The sequence below is a fragment of the Spermophilus citellus genome (genome assembly GCF_964194105.1).
Source record: "Spermophilus citellus genome assembly, chromosome: 4".
In the NCBI taxonomy this organism is placed as follows: Eukaryota; Metazoa; Chordata; class Mammalia; order Rodentia; family Sciuridae; genus Spermophilus; species Spermophilus citellus.
In genome coordinates, this window is record NC_138185.1 from 128,644,682 (window position 1) to 128,666,162 (window position 21,481).

The 21,481-nt window shown below is 39.9% G+C and overlaps 1 protein-coding gene across 1 annotated transcript in view; it reads left to right on the forward strand.

Moving 5' to 3' along the window:
• Window positions 1-943: 943 nt before the first annotated feature.
• Window positions 944-21,481, forward strand: part of CYP19A1 (cytochrome P450 family 19 subfamily A member 1) — a gene marked incomplete at both ends in the record, with an annotated part of 30,581 nt that continues 10,043 nt past the window's right edge. Inside the window, 4 exons of the mRNA XM_081292589.1 lie at window positions 944-1,088; window positions 6,775-6,925; window positions 15,460-15,614; window positions 20,891-21,067. Of these exons, the coding sequence (XP_081148715.1) occupies window positions 944-1,088; window positions 6,775-6,925; window positions 15,460-15,614; window positions 20,891-21,067 (628 nt within the window). The remainder of the gene's footprint in view (window positions 1,089-6,774; window positions 6,926-15,459; window positions 15,615-20,890; window positions 21,068-21,481) is intronic.

A 21,481-nucleotide genomic window follows, 5' to 3' on the forward strand; every position in this document is an offset into this window, starting at 1 on the left:
AAAGGTATTATAAAACCTGTCTGTAAAGACAGACTCCACAGCAGATGATTGTTGAAAAACAGCAGAATCAGCAATCAAACTGACAAGGGATTGTATTGCACAGGATTAGCCCTGTTGGGATAAGGCTGCAGAGTGGCCTGAGTCTCTTACAGGTGGCATCCTACTCGGTCTGTCCTCTTCCTTTATTCTTCCCCTCCCATTCTTCTTTTCCCCACTACTTCTAATGTTGACTCCAGGGACACTGCTTAATTAGGCTATGGTGCAGGAGATTTTAGATCCTTATGAAAGTCACAAGAGAAAGACATTCTGCATGAGTTACTTTGAATTCCATAGACAACCCAATGGGAGGCTCTGAGAACATTTCAATGATGTCCAAGAAGTGGGTCTTGGTCTTGCTGTCTTGCGATAGAAACTATTTGGGAAAGTAATGTTTGATTAAGGAAAGGGATTGCCAGATTGTTTTATTTGTGTGTTTTTTTTTTAATTGATTTGGCTTCAAGGAAAAAAGATTGCCTAAACAAAATCTGCTGATGAAGTCACAGAATGATTCCACTTCTGGAATGAGCTTCGTTTTCTTGTATTTTGGTAAGAGACTTGGCTCTCAATTGGGAATGCGCATCACTCTACCCACTCAAGGGCAAGATGATAAGGTTCTATCAGACCACGCATATAAGAGAACCTGAGACTCTACCAAGGTCAGAAATGCTGCACTTCAAGCCAAAAGATCTTTCTTGGGCTTGCTTGTTTTGACTTGTAACCACAAATTTGTCTTGTCTAAATGTCCAATCACATTATAAAACAAACTACTGATCTCCCCAACACAGCATCCTCTGAAGCAGCTGGAGTCATAGACGAATCTGTTAGGGGATTCTCTAATAACTTTTCTGCCCCTTTGATTTCCATAGAGCTCTAAATTGCTGTGTCTGAGGCTGATGAGAGCAAGATGGTTTTGGAAATGCTGAATCCAATGCACTATAATGTCACCAGCATAGTGCCAGAAGTCATGCATGTCGGCACCATGCCGATTCTGCTTCTCATGGGCCTTCTTCTCTTGATTTGGAATTATGAGAACACATCTTCAATACCAGGTAAGTCACTTGCTTATTTCTGTGTCTAAGGATATTGTTTCTTCAGGCTTTTGATTCATGATCGTAAAGAAAATTTTGCAAAAGGACAAAGAGCAAACCCTAGTAAGATCTCTGAAGACCGTGGTCATGAGAGCAAATGAGGACTGAGGTTAAAAGGTTTATAACTATTACTTGCACATTTTAAATGAAAGCATTTTAAAAATATCTTAGATAAACTCATCTAGTCCGCACACGACTTTGGAAAAATAGACTTGACACAAGTGCTTTTTAAAGCAAGCTTGAGATGGGGTGGAGCAAGGTAGAATTCCAGGTTTTTTATTAATTTTTTTAAAAAAATATATTTAAATCCATTCCAATTTTGCCCTGTGGCTGAAGTGTCTCTGGAATCCCTTCTTTCTCCATTCCTTCTCCCTCCTACTTTGCCTCACCTGCACCCTCTCCCTTTCTTGTATTTCTCCTTTCTCTTTGTTTTCTGTTCTTGGCAATTTAGTGATTGTGGCATCACCATGAAAGTTGAATGGGACCTGGGCAATGGGAGAAGAATGGGGGCCACCACCATTTTATAGGCACACCACAACCTGATGGAATCTTTAACAAAGCCCATGGGTCAATTAAGAGTAAAGAATAATAGAATTATCTAGATAATCCCAATGGAAAAATCCTACCATTCCACCACTACTGCTTTAATTTTCAGATTAATTCAGAATTACCAGAACTGTTGCTTTAGTTTTCAATGTAAATGCCTCCTGGCAGGCACCTGTTCCCAATTCCATAAGCTATCCAGTAACACAGTTTCAAGAGCATAGTAATTACATATTTCTAAGTGTGTTGAGCCTCAATACAGGGTAACTGAAAATGGGCACATGAGACTGGTACAAAATATTGCATGTCTGGATTCTTTTCAAAATGTCCCAGTTAACTGCCTGTTTCTCCGTCTGATTCAGCCTGGTTACTTGAATGCCAAATTTATTGGGATATTTAGTTAATTTTGTTCTCTGCTCTCCAGCCTCTGGGTCATCTCCAGAGGTGGAGGCTTAGAGCTGAAGAAAGATTTCCTGGTCTTTGACTTGAACTCCCACTCCGGATGTGCCTCTTCTTCACTGGATTTTTCCTCTGTCTAGTGGGCTCCTAAGTCAGGGTCAATGAATGGTAGGAGTGAAGTGAATGTGTATGGCAGGGAGGGGTGGAAAGATTTTTCCTTCTCTTCCCTGACATAGGCTGAGGTGTTAAAGTCTAATCCACTTATTATCAGTGCAGCTTGCAAAGAGAGAGAGGTCAGCATTGTCTGCCCATCCAGTAAGCCACAGGTTCTCTAACTTTTAGTTATTAGAAGAATCAATGAGGCCCAGATTCCCAGGCCCTCCCCCAGACTTTTGAAATGAAGATGTTCCATGCCTGGGAAAATGCATTTAAAAAAAGACATCCAACTGCCCTAGATTCTCGTACTGCAAGCACCAGTGATATTCCCTTGAACCCTTGAGTCTGAAGTTCATCTTATGCAGAATAAGTGTAAAAACTGGAAGCCTTAAAGTCCTGGGTCAGGAAGCTAGATGGCATCTCACTTTGTCCTTCACTTCTGGGCCAGGAGCATTGGCAGTTAGATCACATTGATAGTACAGTGGGCCTCTGCTCTGCCAGAGGTGGGGCCCCAGGCTGATGTTTTAAAAACTTTCTTCTGGTAACTTTTCATGGGTAGCCAGGGTTGAGAGCCACAAAGATGGGCCCAGCTCCTTCTTTTGATAAAAGGTTCAGAACAAGTGATCTGCCTTGCCAGGTGACATGTTATGACAAGAGTGAGAAACCGGGGAGTTTTACAAGTGAGGGGTGAAAGCCCAGAGAAGGGAAATGGCTTGTCAGTTCTCCAGTGGAAGGAAGGTGAGAGCATAGGGGATGCCTGGGAGGTCCTCAGTCCCATGTCGATGAGCACTTAGCTGACCAGGGAGTTTCTAGCTTTGTGCTAACTTGAGGTTTGGTTAGAATCTTCTAGTGGCACAGACTAAGAACCTGTGGTTCCTGGTTGGGGGTGGGAAGATGAGAAAATGGTCCTTGTTGGGGTGGTTGTTCTTGCTGCTCTCTTCTCCTGAACTCCTCCTGCCAGCTCCCTTGCATCGGGGATCACTGGGTTCTTGGTTTTACAGGTTCCGGGGAAGCTCAGGGTTGTCAAAAACTGAAGGGAGTTCAGAAGGCATAACGATTAAAAGACCTTAAGTTATAAATTACAAGGCGGATCCACACCCGTTTTCTCTGGTGAGGTTGATGTTAATGCCCATTTCTGTGGATCAAAAAACTGAGGTTCAAAGAGGGCAGATGTTGTGCTGTTAGTAGACGATGGAACTGGGACTCACATCTAGGCTTCTTGTGTTTTCTTAGAAGCTCTCCCAGGTCAGGTGTTTAAGGGTGGAGGGCATGTGAAGACAAGAGGTGTGGTTTCTGGCCTGGGAAGTGGCCGACAGTTAGATGGCATAGTGCCAATGAGGGGGCAGTGAGAATCTGGGGGAGGAAAGACTTCTGTGGGGGATAGGGTTGTAGGCTTCAGTTCTGAGAGATGCCCTAAGGCCACTGATCTCTGTCCAGGACTCTCAAAACCTGGCACCTGGCAGCTCTCCCTTCTCCAAGGACACACAACCATCCTAACCTTGAATGTGGGTCCTCTCCCTCCAGATGCCACACTCTGTCCTGGGCACCACATCCCCAGAGCAGGGCACTTGGAAGAGGACATGGCAATATGTTCTTTTTCCCACTAAGAAACTATTTCACAGAAAAGTGCAAAGTGTAATGGAAGATTTGCCATCATGGTCCTGTACAAGAAATAGGATGTTAATGGCATTCTAGAAGTTCCTCGTGTGCCCTCTCAGTCACTCTCTCATTCCTGGAAGTAAATTCTTTCCTGGATTTTGTGACAGTCACTCCCGTACATTTTTTTTTTTTTAATAGTTTGGTCTCCTCATTTTATATTCCCAGACAAAATGGTTTAATTTTGCCTAGTCTTAAGTGTTTGAACAATCAAAGCATTCATGTATTTATTCTTCTGTCTTGCTCCTTTGCTGGATATTATATTTGTAAGATTCATCCATGTTGTGGCATGCAGCTGAAGTTTGTGTCATGGCCACGTGGTATTGGGTCTATGAACATCTCATGGTTTAAAACCAATTCTACTGTTAAGGACACTTTGGGCATCTCCATTCTGGTGGATGGCATGGCTGTGAACACATGTATGCACAGGTTTGTTGGGATATATTCTGAGGTGTGGAATACAACAGCTCTTGATTAGAGCAGCGGGTGAGCAATCCCAGCTGTTGGCTTCAAGGAGGCTGTCTCTGCACAAAAATGCAGTGAAGGATTTACTACTCATCTTAGGGTGTGAAAGAGGCTCCTACAATCACTGCATGCCTAGATAAGCATTCCCAAAGCAGACAGCAGAGTAATGTGGAAGCAATCAGAATATTCCCCTAATATTTTACCCAAGTTTCTATCCTCCCAGAGCATTTTTCCTCTTCAGCAGGGTTAAAACACTAAGTTTCTCAGCCCAAACTTCAGGGTTATTGCAATTTCCCTTTTTCAGTAGATACAGCTCTCCACAGTCATATCTTATGTCTTAAAATGTTTTCATTTTGAAATTTTATGTTTTGCAAATTGTTTTTTTTAAAGTGATGGGGGGTCTCACTATGTTGCCCTGGCTGGCCTTAAACTCCTGGGCTCAAGTGATCCCCCTGCCTCAGCCTCCTGAGAAGCTGGGACTCTTGGGGTGTGCTACCATATCCAGCTCACTGTTATACATTCAGTTGGAATGGTGGCTCCCAGATAATAAGGTTTTCTTCATGGCACCAACCTTTAGATAAAAGATGGAAAGAGCAGTGTTTTATTTGTATGTCTTTGTTTCTCATGGGACTTGCATATTGAGTGAATGCTGAATGATTCTACTCAAATTCAAGTAGCTATTTGGCTCTTGTGAACTAAATGTGTGTTATATTTTTTTCCATTTTTTATCAAAATGTAAAAAACCTTAAATAAGAATAACATTCAAACTTCATTCTCTATGTTATCTGCATATATTTATGAATTTTGAATTTATGAATTTCGAAAATTAAGGAAACACTGAGCATGCAGTATGGCTAAGCTATAAATATCCAGTGATATAGTTTGTTATTACCTATTTTAACTGATGAAAGTTTTCTATATCTGATGACTTTTAGGGAACTATATGTTCAATCAAATCTATTTGTTCAAATCTTTTTTAAGAACTCAATGAATTATTTTAATATGGAATTATTTTAATAAAGTCAATCATCTACTATATAATATATACTGTTATTAAAATAATCACAAGATTAATGACCCTTTGATAATATTTTGGTTTTATAGATATTAACAAAGATCTCCTTAAAAGGGGAAAAAGAGCTGACAGTATTGTTCTTATTAACTCAGTCATTGCAAAGTATAAGGTTAAAAATTGTTTGGATAATTCCAGTGAAAGTTTTGATTATCTAGATTATTGTACAGCTATAGCCCTGCGGGGGTGAGGGTGTTCTCTTATACAGTCAGGCACGTTTTGGCTTCACAACTATTTAACTGACAGAATGGAATTAAAGAAGAAAGATTTACAAAAATGACTACTTTGCAACTCCTAAGACCATCCTGAATGTTTTTATTTAGTTTGTTTGCCAAAACCAGTAAAGTCAAATGACCAAGTTTGTTCTCTGCTGTAAGCAACATCAAGTTCCCCAGTCATTGCCTGGATTTGGGTTCTTTGAAATCTTATCCCTGACTATATAAGGAAGGATGTGAGTGGCCACTGCTCTTGCCTAAAACGAGATCACGGGACTCAAACTAGTCTAGACACTGAGAAGACTTGTTGCCTAATCCCTCAATTCTTAGCTTTATTTTGCCTCATGAGACTTAGCCTAAGATTCTTTTCTTAAACTGAATCTTTTTTTGAGAGGAAAAAGAAGATGTGAATGTTTTTCGATTAGACATTGTCTTTGCAGATCTTGCTTCTCTCAGTTAAAAGGATTATTTCCAAACTGCCCAGTTCTGACATATCCGTTCTGTCAACTGGGGCATTCAAAACCAGAAGTTTTCAGACAAAACCAAACTGCCAAATAGTTTTCATGGGTTCCACACTTGTTACCAATAAGACCAATTAGCTTGTATGCAAAACACATTGGCACTGCGTGACTTGGGAAGAGATCAGCACACAGCCTCCAGTTCATTGAGACTGAAATGACTGAGACCAAATGGAGCTAGTGTGATGGGCTCCTGAAGTACTTTTCACTCACAGAGGGATGAAGAGCCCAGGTGAAGCTTGTCTTGGTTTCCATTTTAAATTGCTTTCTTAGTGAGTCACAGATAGATATAAAGAACGTTTATCTCTCAAATTTTGTAAAAGGGTTTTAATGTTTAAAGGGTTATTCAGAGGATCATGTGTCACCCCTAAAATAGCCCTAAAGAAGGCATGCAACAAGTGGCAGCTACTTTGCTCACCTACTCTCATTATCCACAGGCCTGGGGCCCTAAGAGGTCATTGAGCTAGAATTAGCTCAGCAGCTTTCCTTTCATATGTGATAATGTTTCTAAAGGCCAACAAAACACATTGAAGAAAGCACCCCTCCCCAAAAAAGAACATTTAGATATAAAAGAACAACTATTTCTGGTTTGCTAAAATACAATGTTCTGATAACTATCCTAGGTCCTGGATACTGTATGGGAATTGGGCCCCTCATTTCCCATGGTAGATTCCTGTGGATGGGGATTGGCAGTGCCTGCAACTACTACAACAAGATGTATGGAGAATTCATGAGAGTCTGGATAGGTGGAGAAGAAACACTCATTATCAGCAAGTAAGTTTGTTAATAAAATCAGAGACACAGGGGTGGAATGTGGCTCAGTGGTAGAGTGCAAGGGTCTGGGTTCAATCACCAGCACCCAAGATAATCATCATCATCATCATCATGCGTACTTTAAAATCAAGACTGAAGTTTTTGCTATTTAAAAAAAAAAGTAATTTTGATTCCTTGATATCTTGGTAAGGCTATGTTTTTACTGCTATAACGAAGGTGAGTAATTCCTAGGTAATACTGCATGCAAACAGAATAATTGGATTGAAGCCAGAGGTACATAGATAAAGAAGTCTGGAAAGTTGGGAAATTATTCAAAACTTCTGAGCAGTGGATGTGGAAGCTCAGAATCCAAACGATATGGTGTTGACAAAACAGACTTTAGGGAGAGGCATTATCTTTTCTGCTTTTCTAAAAATTTGGTCTTATCTCTACAAGTAAGCATTAAACACACACACACACACACACACACACACACACACACACACACAAGAAATTTAAAATAAAAAATTAGAACAAAACTTGAGAGGCAGGATCTGACCCGTAGTTTTCTAGAGTGTTTCTAACACTAGTCTCAGAGTCCTCGGAGACAGCAGACAGCAGGCTATGGCACCATTCAGGCGCTGCCATCCCTCTAAGACTGTGTGCCAGTATCCTGGCCTGGCAATTCCAAATAAGTCAGGAGCAGCATCACCCATTAAGAAACAATGTCCTAACTCCCTGCATCATCGTGTTTGCTGAGTTACCTTAGTATGTTGACCTCACTCTAGAATTAACCAAATATACATCAACTGTGCACTAGTTTTCTACTTTATTGATCTTAAAAAAGTGAAGCATTTCAAAGAAGGCATAATTCACTAAACTTCAGATAACTTGACAAGAACTTTAACAAAGCTATCTTCCAACAGTGTCTCACTGATAATTTTTTTAATTTACAATCCCTGACAGAGCTTTACCCACAAACGAAAACTCACCAAGGCGTTTTAGTAATTTGTTGGAATTATTCATCCCAATACATAAACTATTGATCAAAATGTAAGTAAAGCATTTCTGGAAACTGCATGAATTTTTCAGGCCAAGGTTATATATTTCATTTCATTAAATATCATGGTATCCTCAAAGCCCAATTCTTTCAAACAGATTCTGAAAAAAAGGAAGCAGTGAGAGAAAATGTGTTGTACTTCCAAATATTTCAGACTACCTGGTAATGTTATTTTGGATCTGTCCAATACTTCAATTTTTGCCAGGGTTTTTTTTTTTTTTGTTTCATTCAGTTTGGTGTTGAAGCCCTTTCCAGAATAGCTAAGGCAGATCACATTTATACAACTAAACATAAATGGCTGCAGGTGGACATGTCATTGCCCTGGGTTCATTGTAAAACACTGCTATAGTGGTTCTCAGAATGTTCTTCCTGGACCAGCAGCCTCAAACAACCTGACAACTTGTTAAAAATGCAAATTCTTGCCAGGTGTAATGGCATACACCTATAGTCCCAGCAGCTCAGGAGGCTGAAGCAAGAGAGTTACAAGTGTAGAGCCAGCTTCAGCAACTTAGCAAGACCCTAAGCAATTTATCAAGACTCAAGCAATTTATCAAGACTCAAAAGAAAAAAAAAAAGGACTGGGGATATGGCTCATTAAAAGTGTTTCTGGGTTCAATCTCCAGTACAAAAAAAAAAAAAGCACATTTTTGGGGCCCCACCTCGACCTACTAAAAAGGAAAGCCTGAGGGTAGAATCATATAGCCTGTGTTTTGATAAGCTTTCCAGGTAATTATGAGGCACACTTGAATTTGAGAACCATTGCTGTATTCAATAGATCATAATTACTCTTTGATTTTACTTGTCCTAGTCAATTGAGCTCTGGTCAGTCAAATTTGAGTGAATTTGATATCCTTTTTTACTTTTTATATTTTGGTACCAAGGATTGAACCCAAAGGTATTTAACCACTGAGCCATATCCCCAGCCCTTTTTTTTTAATATATTTTGTTTAGAGACAGAGTCTCACTGAGTTGCTTAGGATCTCACTAAGTTGCTGAGGCTGGCTTTGAACTCTTGATCCTCCTACCTCAGCCTCCAGAGCTGCTGGGATTATAGGTATGCACTACCATACCTGGCTTGAATTTGATATCGTAATATGTTCTCATTTTAAAAATCAGTACTTACAATCACTTTTGAAACTGGTTACTGTCTCAAAAAAGTCCTGGAACTGCTTCCTTTGGTTTGGGGATTGAAACATTTTGCTTTTTCAGCCCCCAGCTCAGCATGCTGCCTTCCAGCCCTCCTCAGTTCTGCAAGTCTGCCTTCCCTGACACCTGCTTCCCTTGACAAGCAGGTGAAGTGACTCTCAGAATATTTATCCAATAGGAGGTCCACCCATGGTCAGCATTTGAAGCAGTGGCTTCTCATCCTAGATGCATATTAGAGTCTCTCAGGGAGATTTAAAAGCCCAATTCCCAAGCCTTTGAGATCAGAATCTCTGAAGTGGGAACCCAGACATTAGTGGTGTTTGAAGCTCCTCAGGACTCCTCAGCAGCCTGCAGAGCTTGGGAACCTCCCATTTAAAGAGAAAGGAAGAGGACGAAGGTTCTGGTACAAGAGGGCTTTTGTGGTGGGTTAGGGGAAACAGCTAAGCACAGTTGAAGTGGCATTGTCTTGTTGCATTATCCTTGAGTCCAGCCAGTGGTGGTGCCATAGGACTAAATTGGGAGTGAAGAATGATGGATTTGAGAGTGGAGAATCAGGCAGAAATCCCTCTCAGGAGATACTCAGATGGTACACTGAGGTCACCAGATACATTTCCTGGGTGTTCAAAGACAATCCCTGAAGTAGGATGCTTGTTGCCATTAGGATGGCATCTGGCCACTCTGCCTATCTTCATTAGAAAAGTGACCTTAGCCACTCTGACCATCTCAGGCACTGATTCACACAGAGGCGTGGACACAGCCTACCTGCCCTTCCCCCAGCTCTCCGAGTCTTTTCTTGTCCTGTTCTCTCAGGCTTTTCACTTGTTGGAGTCTTTGTGTTCTCCTTAATTGCCTCAGAGCCGCTCAATTTTGTTGTTAAAGGCTGAGCTCCCCTCAGGAATAGGACATGTTTTTCCCCATCTCCTTTCCCTGCCTGCTCTTCAAGTCCCTTCCAGAACTACCCGTACCTCTTGAAAAGACCCCATCGGACCTCGGAAAGCTTTTTATTTTTATGTGAATAGTTTGCCATATTACTTTTTTCTTTTTAAAATTTGAAGTCTGTAGTCATTCCAACCGTGTAGCATTCAATACAACTTTTCCAGCCAGCTTAACTCCAAAGTGTTAGGGGCTGCAGAACTTCAGGGAAGGAAGTCAGGCATGAGTGCTATTGTCATGCTGTCTGAACAAGCTGGGGCTTTGAGATAAGGTCCCTCTCTGGTCATCTGTGGATGAAGTATGCACAGTTCCCCTGCCTAACTCCCAGGCAGCTACACTTAAGCGAGGGTTTACAGATGCTGTACTTGATATCATATGTCCACTGTACGTACACATTAGTTCTGTCATAAATACCCAAAACCTTTGAGTAACAACCATAAAGGGGAATTAGTAATTAACATACTAATTCAAGTTTTATACGTATATCTTCTAGCAATTAATATACTTATTAGGATTTTATTTGCATACTTTTCTTAAGTATGTGTAAAATTACAAGGGATTCACCCAGTTATTCTTTCAATACCCATCAAGAATCTATTACATACTAAGCACTCTATGATTTCAAGTTTTAATAATAATAATTGGCTTTCCATTCTTTCATTAAATAAATATTTACTAAGAACTTGCTCTATCAGGTATAGTTCTACACTCTGGGGAATCAGCAATATTATGCTTTGGGAATAAATTAGCCAAATATCCTTATCTTTGTGAAGCAATACATTGTTAATATACCAATATTAAGCAAGTAAAATATTTAGTATGATCATGCATTACTTAACAACGGGGGAATATTCTGAGAAATACATCATCAGGCAATTTTGTCATTGTGTAAACATCATACAGAATACTTACACTAAGATGACTGTGATGTCACAAGGTGATATAATCTGATAGGACCACCATCATACATGTGGTCCAGCATTGACTGAATCAATCAATGTTATAAAGTTATGTATCAATAAGAAGTGTGACCAACAGTCTCAATTTGCCTGAGATTAGGGGATTTTCTAAGATGTGGGACTTTCTGTGCTAAAACAGGGACAGTCCTGGACAAACCCGATGCCTGGTTACATGATTGTTAGGTGGACGTGTACTAAATAGAAAAAAGTAGGGAAAGAAGATGGACGTATAATTGTAAATTAACAATTTGAGGCAGTCCTCACTGGGAAACTAGCACTTAAATGAAGACCTAAAGGAAGTGTGGAAGTGAACCCGTCGAAATCCAGAGAAAAATTATTCTAGACAGAAGGAATAACAAGTGGTAAAGTCCTGAGATAAGAATGTTCAAGGACCAAACTACAAAGATATTATTAGAGTAGTTGAGTGGAAGCACAAAGGACATGAGATTAAAGTGATAATAAGACATCAGAGCTTGTCTGCCCTTGCAGGATATTTTAACAATTCTGGATTTTACCCTGCATGAGTTTAAGCAGAGGAGTGATGTATCTGGCTTGTTCATGTTTCAGCAGAATAATTTTGACTGCTCTGTTTAGAATTGGCAATGAAGGGACAAGGGATGGGCACAGAATGACCTGTTCAGCAAGAGATGATGGTGACTGGTTCAGAATCCAGCAAGAGAGGTGGTAAGATGATGATGTGAGGTTCTGGTCACATTTTGAAGGAAAAGCCAATAGGATTTGGTTGTTGGGTTAGATGTTGGGCGTGAAAGAAAGAATAATTAAGTGATGCTCAATTTTTTTTTGTCTTGAATGCCTGGATGAATGAGAACATCATTACCTGAGTTAACAGGAACAAGTGTGGAGTGGGGAGATATCCAGATCATGTCTAGCTTCAGACATGTTGGACTTGACATGCCCAGTGGACATCTGAGTGGATGTTGATAGGGGAGACTAGTATGTATCCAGTTTAAGGCAATCAGAATCTAGCAAAGGAGACTGAGAAGAAACAACCAAACAGAGAAAGGAAAACCAAGGGAGAGTGGGGGTCTGCAAGCAAGGTGAAGAATGCATTTTAGGAGGAGGGATTGTCAACCATGTCAGATACCGCTGATGGGCCAAGTAAAAGGATGGACACTTGAGTGTTGCTTCCAGACAGGTCATGGGTAACCTTGAAGAGAACACTTTCAGTGGAATGGTAAGGGGAAAAATTCTGGCCAGAGGAGAGAATAGAGGGTGATGAGTCAGAGGTAGCAAGTGTAGTAACTTTTCCAAGGAGTTTGACACAAAGGAGGTAGGAGATGGGCCACTAGCTGGAGAGGGATGCACAGTCGAAGGAGTTTGCATGTTCACAATAAGGAAAATCACAGCATGCAGGTTGTGGTGGGAACAACCAACCACAGAGTGAAACTGCTGATACCGGAGAAGAAGAGGGTTTGCTAGGTGAGATGTGAAGGAGTCCCCAAAGCAAGAGGAAGGATTGGCCTTGAATGGGACATAGAATTTCCTCCACAGTAACTGGGGGAAGACTGAATATGTGGACCCAGATCCTAGTGGTTGTAGCTTCTGGGGATTTTCCTCTAGTTGCTTCTATTTCCTCAAGAAAAATAGGAATAGAACCTCTGGCTGAGATCCAACAGGGTGGAGTGAGGGTGAGGGTGGAGAATAGTCACATAGAAGTGTGAATAGACTTGGGAGATGGAATTGAATTTCTTGCTGCACTAAGGGCCCATCTGAATTTAACTGAGACCTGTCATCAGGGTGAGTGTATGAGTATGTGTGCATGAGTGTGGTGCACACATACTGTGTGATCTGTGCAAACATGAGAGTAAGCTAAGGGCTGGGTTTAGCTTGATTTGATCACTTGGTTGGGGTGGTTATGGTAAGATCTCTGTTATGAGAATGGTATTTCTCTTGCTGCAACCCTAGACTTTAAGCTGGGTTAGTGTTAGAATGGGCAAAGGACAGTGAAGAGGTGACAGGACTGATAGAAATTGTGTCTCAGACGCAGAGGAGTGTACGCATGGGCAAGTATTCTTAAATGTTTGTTTCCAATTATTTCCTTTATTGCCTTCTCCTCTTTCTAGCACTCACCATAGTCAACCTGGCCACAGGTGTGTGAATTTAATAAAATAAAAATTGAGGTATTTCCTCCCTGCCATCTAAGAGCTTACTACCTGGCTACTTTTCATTTTGATTAGACAATAGATTTACCCTCTTTGGAAATATCTTTTGACTTCAGTCATGTTTAAAGAAGAAGAATGACCCAAATAACCAGATATCTTACACTGTCCACTGTCCTTTCTAAGCCTGAGGACTCAGTTGGTGTCTCCTCAGTGCTGAGAAATCCTCGCTTTCCCAATGGTATGAAGCTTTCCTCAGCCAGTGTCACCGGCCAGCCCACACAAGGCCAGGGTCAGGAGGAGTCTGGGCTGGGGTTCCTTTCTCTTCCTTAACCTTATCTTCTTCACTCTCCCAATTTACTTTGCTTAGATAGACCCAGCCTCACTTTGATAAATAACCTTGTTTTAAATTGCTCTCTTGTGGCCAGTCACAGATACTGCGCTCTGGGTACCACTTCTGCCTGATTGGCTTTGTCACTAGCCAAGTCTGAGCTTCTGACTGAAAATAACTGAGATGTTGGCGCCCCCTAAAGGGGATGCAAAGATTTAAAAAGCAGTGTTAACAGTTGGGTTTTCGACTGAAGTTTCTTATTCATTCTTTTTAAAATTGATGAGCAAATTCTTCAAAGAAATAAATCGATATTATTAACATACTTTCCAGAATCTCTAGGGGCCAGATCAGGAAAATAGTATTCTGCTTGTCCTCGAAGTACTTAGAATTTCTAGATACAAATGTGTAAACAAAAAATATAAAATTTACTTACTTTCTGCCTTAATTATAGAATGAGGTAGGAGAAGATAAGAAAAGTTAAGAGTTTCAAATATTTTAATTACTAAGAATTTCAGTCCTCCCTTTAGTATGGTTTTTCTATGTAGCACATAATTTTAACTGCCAGTAAAATTAATTTGCTGGTATATATATTGGAACATCTAGATTCTCATTTTCATTTTTGTTGCTACTAAGAGGATAACTTGTCCAAAACTTGAAGTCATTTGGTGAATATTCTCTGGAGCAAAATCAGGAGAATATTTTATTTTATTTTATTTTCTAAAAAGTAATTGTTACTTACATAATAATGTGGGTTTTTTTCATTTCTTATCACTGCTTTTATTTCAGTGGTAAGAAAAATTTAAAATTCTAGTAGGACCATGGAATATACCACAAATGTGTTTGATTAATATGGAGTTCACAGCCTAATCCATTCAGTTAGAGCAAAGCTCTTTTGACACAGTAACTTCTATGGGAAGGTATTTTGGCAAGCATTATCTGAACAAGCTCACTAAGGTAAAGTCATCCTTTAGGAGCCAAGTGTCAACTCTGAGAGGGAAGCGCAAGTCTCAGGATAACCTCTCCAGGCCAGATGAGAATCAGTTGTGTGTAGCCACTCCCAAATTTTAAGGGTTATGTGTTCTGAAAATCTCCATAGTAGGATTTGCAGTTGAGAAACAAAATTTCAGAGAAGTGGGGAGGGAGAGACAAAGTGGCACTGAATACATGAAACCTTGTATAAATATTCAATTCACCAGAATTTTTTAAAAAATAGCCACATCTGAAATAAAGAAAATAACAATGTACTTTATGCATCATAAATTTGCATATTGGGCACCATGCAAACTGCACTATCCCTATACTTGTAACATCCCATATTTTAGGAGAAAACTGTTACCCTGGAGACCTTGATAAGTCATTATGGAGACAAATTGAGATACAGTGCTCATAGATAATTTCTCTCATCAGCACAGTGAGCCTTCCAGGCCAGCCCATCCAGGCTCTGACCAAGCCCAGGGCCAGAAGTACCCAGGGTGATCTCCTCTGAGCCTACCCTGATACCATACTGGAGAGACTAGGCCTGATGGAAGACTTTAGGGTTTGGGTGATAAAGTCAGAAATATTGGTTCCAAACTAACAAAACAAGACCTCAATAATTCTAGCAACTTCCAATTCTGTGACTCACTGTCTGAAATGGGGCCAAATGGAAGCCAGGAGGCTGGAAGCTCTCCTGACTCTTGTGGTGCAGAGGATCCTTCTTCATAACAGCCTTGCAGCTCTGACTTTGGTGGTGGTTAATGGGTTGGTGACTTGGAGTTAGAGAAGAAGAGGAAATAAAGAACAATGTGGTGTTTGTTTTATTGTTTGTGATGCTCAGACAAGGAGTCAGTAGGTAGAACTGATTCAATTGGAGATGGTGCTCTCATGCCAACAGATGTATTCATTCAACCTGAATACTAGAAACTAGGCATTGCACCTGAATTTGCTAAGGGAGCCATCACAGTCAAGATGCATCACCATGATTTCTCTCCATGGTGAATTAACACCGCGGTTTGCTCTGTTTTCAGGTCCTCAAGTATGTTCCATGTAATGAAGCACAGTCACTACATCTCTCGATTTGGCAGCAAACTTGGGTTGCAGTGCATTGGTATGCATGAGAATGGCATCATATTTAACAATAATCCAGACCTCTGGAGAGCAGTACGACCTTTTTTTATGAAAGGTAAGCAGGGGCTCAGCTACATACTTCTATTTTATCTATGAATATGACTTTCTTAAAATTATATTTTAGGGGCTGGGGCTGTGACTCAGTAGTAGTGCATGTGCCTGGTATGTGTGAGGCACTGGGTTCGATTCTCAGCACCACGTATTAAAAAAATAAAGATCTATCAGCAACTAAAAAAATTTTTTAAATTATATTTTAAATGTTGCTGTCTCACAGCTTTGAAATAATACTAATAAGAAGAAGGGCTAATGCTCTTTATACCTTTATTATATCTTAGATATTGTTCTAAACACTTGATATTTCAATCCCACAGCAACCTTATATGATGAATTCTCTTATCACCTGCATTTTCCAGAAGAGAAAACTAAGGCATAGAGAGGTTAAGTAACTTCTCCAAGGTTCCAACATTAATAAATCATAGTCCCCAAGATGTAACACCAGAGCCTACATTTATAACCACCACAAATTCGGTTCTTCCTGTGAACATAGAAAGCAAATTCATGAATGTGAAGAAGAAAGAGATTGGTATACGTAGGATCATTTCAATTAAGAATTCAGTGTCAGCCTTATGTTTGATTAAACATGATAGAACAGAGTGGTTGTTGAATCATTAACAATCATGACGTTTCAGGAGAAAACAATTTGTGAAGAAAATTAGAAAACTTTAGGACAGGGAAGGACTGTGTACCTTGCCTCATCTGGTCTCTTTGAGTTTTATAGTTAAGAAAATAAAGTCCTAAAGGAGTGTGATTTTCACCCAGGAAGCACAGCAAGTCCTGCAGGAGACTTGATTTCAAGCTTCCTTATTCAGTGACTTTCTTCTTTTACTATGTCTTCCTCAAAAGGAAACTGTTGGGAATATTAACGCCCATCCTTTGACATTAATATTAAGCATCAAGAAATATAAGTGTGCCCTGGAAATCTTGTCAGTGATGTGATCTGGAGCTGGGTGGATTTTGGATACTCAGTATTCTTCCCTTAGTCAGCCTCTCATATGATAAGTTTGGGTCACCTGGATAATCCACAATAATTTCTTCCTCTCAAGGACCTTCACCGAGTCACCCCTGCCAATTCCCTTTTTCCATTGTAACATATTAGTAGGTTCTGGGCAAATCAATATCCCCAGGCCTTACAATACTGCAGAATAGATTAATGTATAAGTGTAAGACTCTGGGTTATAGGTTGTTCATTCAAATCCCAGTGCTGTCACTAACTAGCTCTATGACCTTGGGCAAGTCACTTAGCTTCTCTGTACTTCAGTTCTCTTATTCACAGAAGTTGATAAACATTATAAAACTTACACTCTTGTGCTATTGTGAAGAACATATTAAATAATGCCTTAAGATCCCATAGAAGACTAAATTTTATTTTACCTTGTCATTTGACTCTAAATAAATATGTGAACTAGTATTTAGGAAAGTGGTTAACTTTGGGATTGGGAAGGGGCAGGCCAGCACATGACCAAATACTGTCCTAGATGACAGTAATGCTCAAGGTGTGCACAGTGCTGCAGAGCACAGACCAATGGGCCATCAAGCCACCAAGGGATAAAGAGAATTTTCAGAGGAGTGGATGCTTACCATGAATTTTGAAAGAAGTTAAAGCTACTAATTAAGCAAGTATAACAAAGACATTCTAGGGGCAAGCAATAAAATATGCCAAAGCAAAGAAGGATAGATCAACATGACATATCCAGGGACCTGTCAATAATTCCTGGTACCTGGCTTGGATACATGCAGGGATGAGGTCACGTGGAGGGAGGGGTCAGATCACCAAACCCTTCTGAGCTCTTGAGGTTATCTCAAGAGCTTTGAGGAATCACTAAAGATTTTAGCAAAATGATATAGATCTATGTGTGTTTTTAGAAAAACTCCTCTGGCAGAGTGAATGATTAATTAGGGAAAAAAATCATGATTATCAGCAGTGAGAACAGTCAGGAGCTACTGAAGTGATTCAGGATGGATGGAGGGGAGTCCACAGGTATACGAAATGTTAAAAGAGTAGAACCTAAGGCCAGTGTGGTGGTGCATACCTATAATCCAAGCTTTTGGAGAGGCTGAGGTAAGAGGATCACAAGTTTGAGGCCAGCCTTAGCAACTAGTAAGACCTCAAAATTAAAAAAATGAAAAAAAAAAAGGCTTAGGATATAGTTCAGTGGTAAAGTGCCCCTAGGTTCAATCCTCAGTAAACCTCCCCCCCCACACCCACACACAAAGAGAGAGAGTAGAAACTGTAGTACTAGCAAATTAAATTAATCAAAACATCTTTGTGAATTTTTGATTAGATTAGCCCTATTTATGTAAGATCAGATTTTTTAAATAAAAGTACTGCAGTTGCACCCAAATTAAATGTCCCAAACTACCAAGCTAAGGGCTTATTGAAAATTCATTGTGGTGTCTCACTCTTTATAGTCAGTGAGAGTCCTGAGCATTTTTTTGAGGAATCTCTTTTTGGAGTCAGATTCCTTGTTGGTTTTTCAGATACAATAGAAAGGTGGACACAGGTTTTGGTATCAAAACCAGTAACATTAATGAAATTTTAAACTTACTGGGTGTGTCTACAGAAAAAAAGCTAAGTGCACCTTAGGAAAGGGTTTATCCTAGAAGGTGGTGGAAGAGGCAGGAGGGTGGAAAGAAGGTATATGTTTCCTGAAACTACCAAAAGTTTGTCCATGTTGATGAAATTTGATTACTTGCTCAATTTTTTTTGGCCTAGATAAATAATATTTTTAAACACATTTTTAGAAATTAAATAATATAATCACTACTGCCTATAAGAAATGATATTACATTCTGCCTATCAGTGTGAAATGTGCCTTCAAGCTCTTAGACACAGAGGCAAATCATGTATCACCCTAGAAGAAAGCCACCAGTGATTTTGGAAGCTAACCTTCCATGAAAAGGGTGAATCATTAAGGAATTATTTGTTCCGCTTGCAGATGTGATAGCCACCCAGAGAACAACAATGCCTTGGCCCTTCCTGTCTGCTGGGTTCTTCCTGAAATCAGAAAGAATGCTCCTACCTCAATCTTCTTTTTTACATGTATGGAAATCTTAAAGGTCTAAACCACTCCTCAGGGCTCCTTTCTCAGGTGCAAAGTCTGCCTTGATGTATGGGCTGTTGCCACTTCAAAGTTTTTGTTGTTGTATTGTTGTTTTATTTTATTTGTTTCCATTCTTCTGAGAAAGTGACCTTCTGGAGTTACCTACAAAGTTCCTCAGAATTTATCATCTTGTCTGGAGGACTCTTAACAGCAAGTCTGAATAATAAAAGGATCTACAAAAAGAGACTACTCCTAAAGGAAGCTTTTATTTTTATTTTTTTTAATTTTTTTATTGGTTGTTCAAAACATTACATAGTTCTTGATATATCATATTTCACACTTTGATTCAAGTGGGTTATGAACTCACATTTTTACCCCGTATACAGATTGCAGAGTCACATCAGTTACACTTCCACTGATTTACATATTGCCATACTAGTGTCTGTTGTATTCTGCTGCCTTTCCTATCCTCTACTATTCCCCCTCCCCTCCCCTCCCCTCCCCTCTTCTCTCTCTACCCCCTCTACTGTAATTCATTTCTCCCCCTTGTATTATTTTTCCCTTTCCCCTCACTTCCTCTTGTATATAATTTTGTATAACCCTGAGGGTCTCCTTCCATTTCCAAGCAGTTTCCCTTCTCTCTCCCTGTCCCTCCCACCTCTCATCCCTGTTTAATGTTAGTCATCTTCTCATGCTCTTCTTCCCTACTCTGTTCTTAGTTACTCTCCTTATATCAAAGAGGACATTTGGCATTTGTTTTTTAGGGTTTGGCTAGCTTCACTTAGCATAATCTGCTCTAATGCCATCCATTTCCCTCCAAATTCTATAATTTTGTCATTTTTTAATGCAGAGTAATACTCCATTGTGTATAAATGCCACATTTTTTTTATCCATTCGTCTATTGAAGGGCATCTAGGTTGCTTCCACAGTCTTGCTATTGTGAATTGTACTGCTATGAACATCGATGTAGCAGTGTCCCTGTAGCATGCTGTTTTTAGGTCTTTAGGGAATAGACCCAGAAGGGGAATAGCTGGATCAAATGGTGGTTCCATTCCCAGCTTTCCAAGAAATCTCCATACTGCTTTCCAAATTGGTTGCACCAATTTGCAGTCCCACCAACAATGTACAAGTGTACCCTTTCCCCCACATCCTCGCCAGCACTTGTTGTTGTTTGACTTCTTAATGGCTGCCAATCTTACTGGAGTGAGATGATATCTTAGGGTGGTTTTGATTTGCATTTCTCTGACTGCTAGCGATGGTGAGCATTTTTTCATGTACTTGTTGATTGATTGTATATCCTCCTCTGAGAAGTGTCTGTTTAGGTCCTTGGCCCATTTGTTGATTGGGTTATTTGTTATCTTATTGGAAGCTTTTAAAAAACATATCAAAGAGGGGCAGAGGAGCTTAAGCTTTCATTATGGACCATCAGGACCTATAAGCCAAAGCCACTGCCCAGGTGGTCAGGAACAAAGCAAAGAGGAGGGCAGGGCCAGCTCACTCTACCTGTTTTCCTTCATTCAGCCTCCATTTGGCAAACAATGTATCAAGGGCCTGGTGTACTGTTGACTAATAAGCAGTTGCCACTGAATTTCCAGTTCCATGGGAAACATTGAAAAGCAAACTAGGAATCACTTAGCAAGTCGTTGGTTGAGTAAAATAAATCTGGAAGCAATTTGAAGAGAAATTGAAATTAAGACAAGGACATTTTTGGTGATTTGAAAGGCTAGCATTTTTGCAACTATAATGTACAATTAAGCAGGAAGCACCTTGGGTCAAATAGTTAAGGGTCATTTTCACTGGTTCTGTAGTGGTATCCTGCCACCTGTTGAAACAGAAAATAATTATGACCCAGGCCAAATCCAAACTGTCTTTAAAGGGGAAATGTATAAAACAAATATGAAAAATCACTGATCATGACTATGACCACAAATATTAAATGTTTCATTTGCAATCTCACAAATGATTTGCCAGAGCATGAAGGAAAGCTTAAGTTTGAATAGCTTGTTTAAAATAATATCCATTCATCCACTTTTAACCATAAAGTTAAAGGAATGCTTGTAGAAAATTAGGAAAATACGGGAAAGTATAAAAAAGAGTACGAAAATTTCTAACCTATCATTGAATGCAAAAGTGAGGACAATTGAGCTCCAAACACAAAATGCCAAAATAGCCTGGTGGTTTGTGAGCCCTGGAGTGAGTGACAGCTGATTCTCTGATGTTTGTTCTTTAGCTTTGACAGGCCCTGGCCTTGTTCGCATGGTGGCAGTTTGTGCTGAATCCATCATAAGGCACCTGGACAGACTGGAGGAGGTCACCAATATGTCGGGCTACATTGACGTGTTGACCCTCATGCGGCGCATCATGCTGGACACCTCTAATATGCTTTTCTTGGGGATTCCCTTGGACGGTACTGAACTTTTCACTCTTGTGATTTGACATTCTGCCCTTGATGAAACAAGAGGATGGGAGGAATAGCCAACTAAACATGTGATGTTTTGTACAATTGTCTTGTTTAAACATTTCTAAGTGTTCCTAAGGCACCCCATCCCCCAATGTTTCTGCCTTGTTCACTTATAAGATATAAATTTCCATGAAGTAGGGGCCAGCCTTTCTTTGGTATCTATCCTCATTGCTTTAAGAAATAGCATTCTACTCTGATTAAGACTTAGCAGATAATTTGGTCATTAACGTATCCTACCACCAATAAAACAGGTATATTTAACCATTTCTAACCATTCTTTTGGGCATGATATATGTGTGTGTGTGTGTGTATGTATATACATGTACATATATGTGTGTATACATACATGTATATATGTGT